Consider the following 1947-nt stretch of genomic DNA (forward strand, 5'->3'; position numbering starts at 1 on the left):
ATTGAACCTGAAACTCATCCCACCGTTTATGTGTCCAGCTAAAGCCCACAATCCACAGAGTACAATGTGAAAATCCGTGAATACTGTATTTGTACAGATACTCCTTGTTTAATGACTTACCCGTTTAATGTTCGCTCGGACTTACGACCAGCTCTCCCGACCCGGGCAGGACATCATGTCATGACTCTGCATCAGCCTCATTCTCTCTCTCGTCCTGCTGTTTTACAGATACTGTATGTACTGTACTGTACTTGGTTCTCCTCAATGTCTCTTCCAAAATTCTTTGTACGGTTTTATGTCTTTATGTACAGTAATGTAATGTGTCCTTGTACTGTACAAGTATTGCCCACACCATGTCAGAAAAGAGAAAAAGCTTGCGTGCACCTGCAGAAACTGCTCTGAAAAAAAGAAAAGCTATTGATCTTGATATGAAAATGGAGATCATTAAGGACTATGAGGCTGGCAAGAAAGGTAAAGAAATAGTACGTGAATTGGAACTTGTACCTTGTACCATTTCAACAATCCTAAAGGATAAGGATAGAGTGAAAGAGGCAGTAAAAGCATCGACAGGACATCAAGCCATAATAACTAGGCAACGGAAATACCTCATTCATGAAATGGAGAAATTTCTGGCGGTATGGATTGATGACCAAATAGAAAAAAGAATGCCAATGAGTCTTTTATTGATTCAAACCAAAGCACGCAGTGTTTTTGAGAAATTGAAAGTGCACAAAGGAGAAGAATCGACTGAAATATTTATAGCAAGTCATGGATGGTTTCAACTGTGCCGTGGGAGATTCAACCTCCACAATAAGAGTATCAGTGGTGAGGCTGCAAGTGCAGATGTGGAAGCAGCTGAAAAATTTGTAGTTGAATTTGATAAAATCATCAAAAAAAGGTGGCTACTGTCCAGAGCAGATATTTAACATGGATGAAACTGGACTTTTTTTTAGAAAAAAAATGCCCGAAAGGTCCTACATACACAAAGAAGAGAAAACAATACCCTATTTCAAGGCTTTTAAAGACAGGGTCACATTGTTGTTGGGAGGAAATGTTGCTGGGTTCAGGTTAAAGCCTCTCCTCATTTATCGTTCACAGAACCCATGTGCATTGAAGCAGATTAGTAAGCACGCACTGCCTGTCAAATTATTGTGCAAACAACAAAGCATGGATGACACAAGCTTTGTTTGTTGACTGGTAGTGGTTCATTAATTGTTTCATACCCTCTGTCAAGCATTATTGTCTACAAAAGGGTGTTGCCTTTAAAATTATCCTCCTGCTTGATAATGCCCCAGGCCACCCCCAGTATCTTGATGACCTACATCCAGACGTAAAGGTAGTGTATCTACCTAAAACACAACTGCTTTCCTATAACCCATGGATCAGGGTGCAATAGTAACATTCAAGGCCTAATATTTGCACATCACCTTTTCCAAAGCTGTAGCAGCAACTGAAAATGATGAAGTTACCCTTTGTGATTTTTGGAAAGCTTATAACATTTTACACTGCATAAAAAACATTGCATCAGCTTGGGAGAAAGAAACAGAAAAGTGTATGCAGGGTATATGGAAATATATTTGTGAACAATAGCGAAGGGTTTGATGAAACAGATGTTGAAGTTACAAATGAAAAAAGTGTCCAACTTGCTAATATGTTTGACTTAGATGTTAAAGTGACAGATATTAAAGAATTAGTGGAATTTGTTGAGGGAGAGCTAAGTAGAAGATTGAATAGAGATGGAAGCACAGCAGCACTTAAAACAGAAAGAGGAAGAAAAGGAGGAAACAATGGAAGAAGTACAAAAGAAGTTTACAGTCAGGGGGTAAGCTGGCGTGTTCTCAAAATGCAGCTTAATTACAATTAAAGGGTATGGACCCAAATGTTAAAAGGTTATCTAAAATGGAACGGCAGATGAAGGAACTTATGTGATATTATCGTGAAATTTAT

At 38.6% G+C, this 1947-nt stretch overlaps 1 protein-coding gene across 1 annotated transcript; it reads left to right on the plus strand.

The window, feature by feature from the left end:
* Positions 1–353: 353 nt before the first annotated feature.
* LOC309550617 (tigger transposable element-derived protein 1-like) lies at positions 354–926 on the plus strand (the record flags this gene model as incomplete). The annotated part of the gene is made up of 1 exon (XM_082250956.1): positions 354–926. The coding sequence occupies one exon, from the start codon at positions 354–356 to the stop codon at positions 924–926; it is 573 nt and encodes a 190-aa protein (XP_082107082.1).
* Between the last annotated feature and the right edge of the window lie 1021 nt (positions 927–1947).

Source organism: Pelophylax lessonae, assembly GCF_965119305.1.
Source record: "Pelophylax lessonae genome assembly, chromosome: 3".
In the NCBI taxonomy this organism is placed as follows: domain Eukaryota; kingdom Metazoa; phylum Chordata; class Amphibia; order Anura; family Ranidae; genus Pelophylax; species Pelophylax lessonae.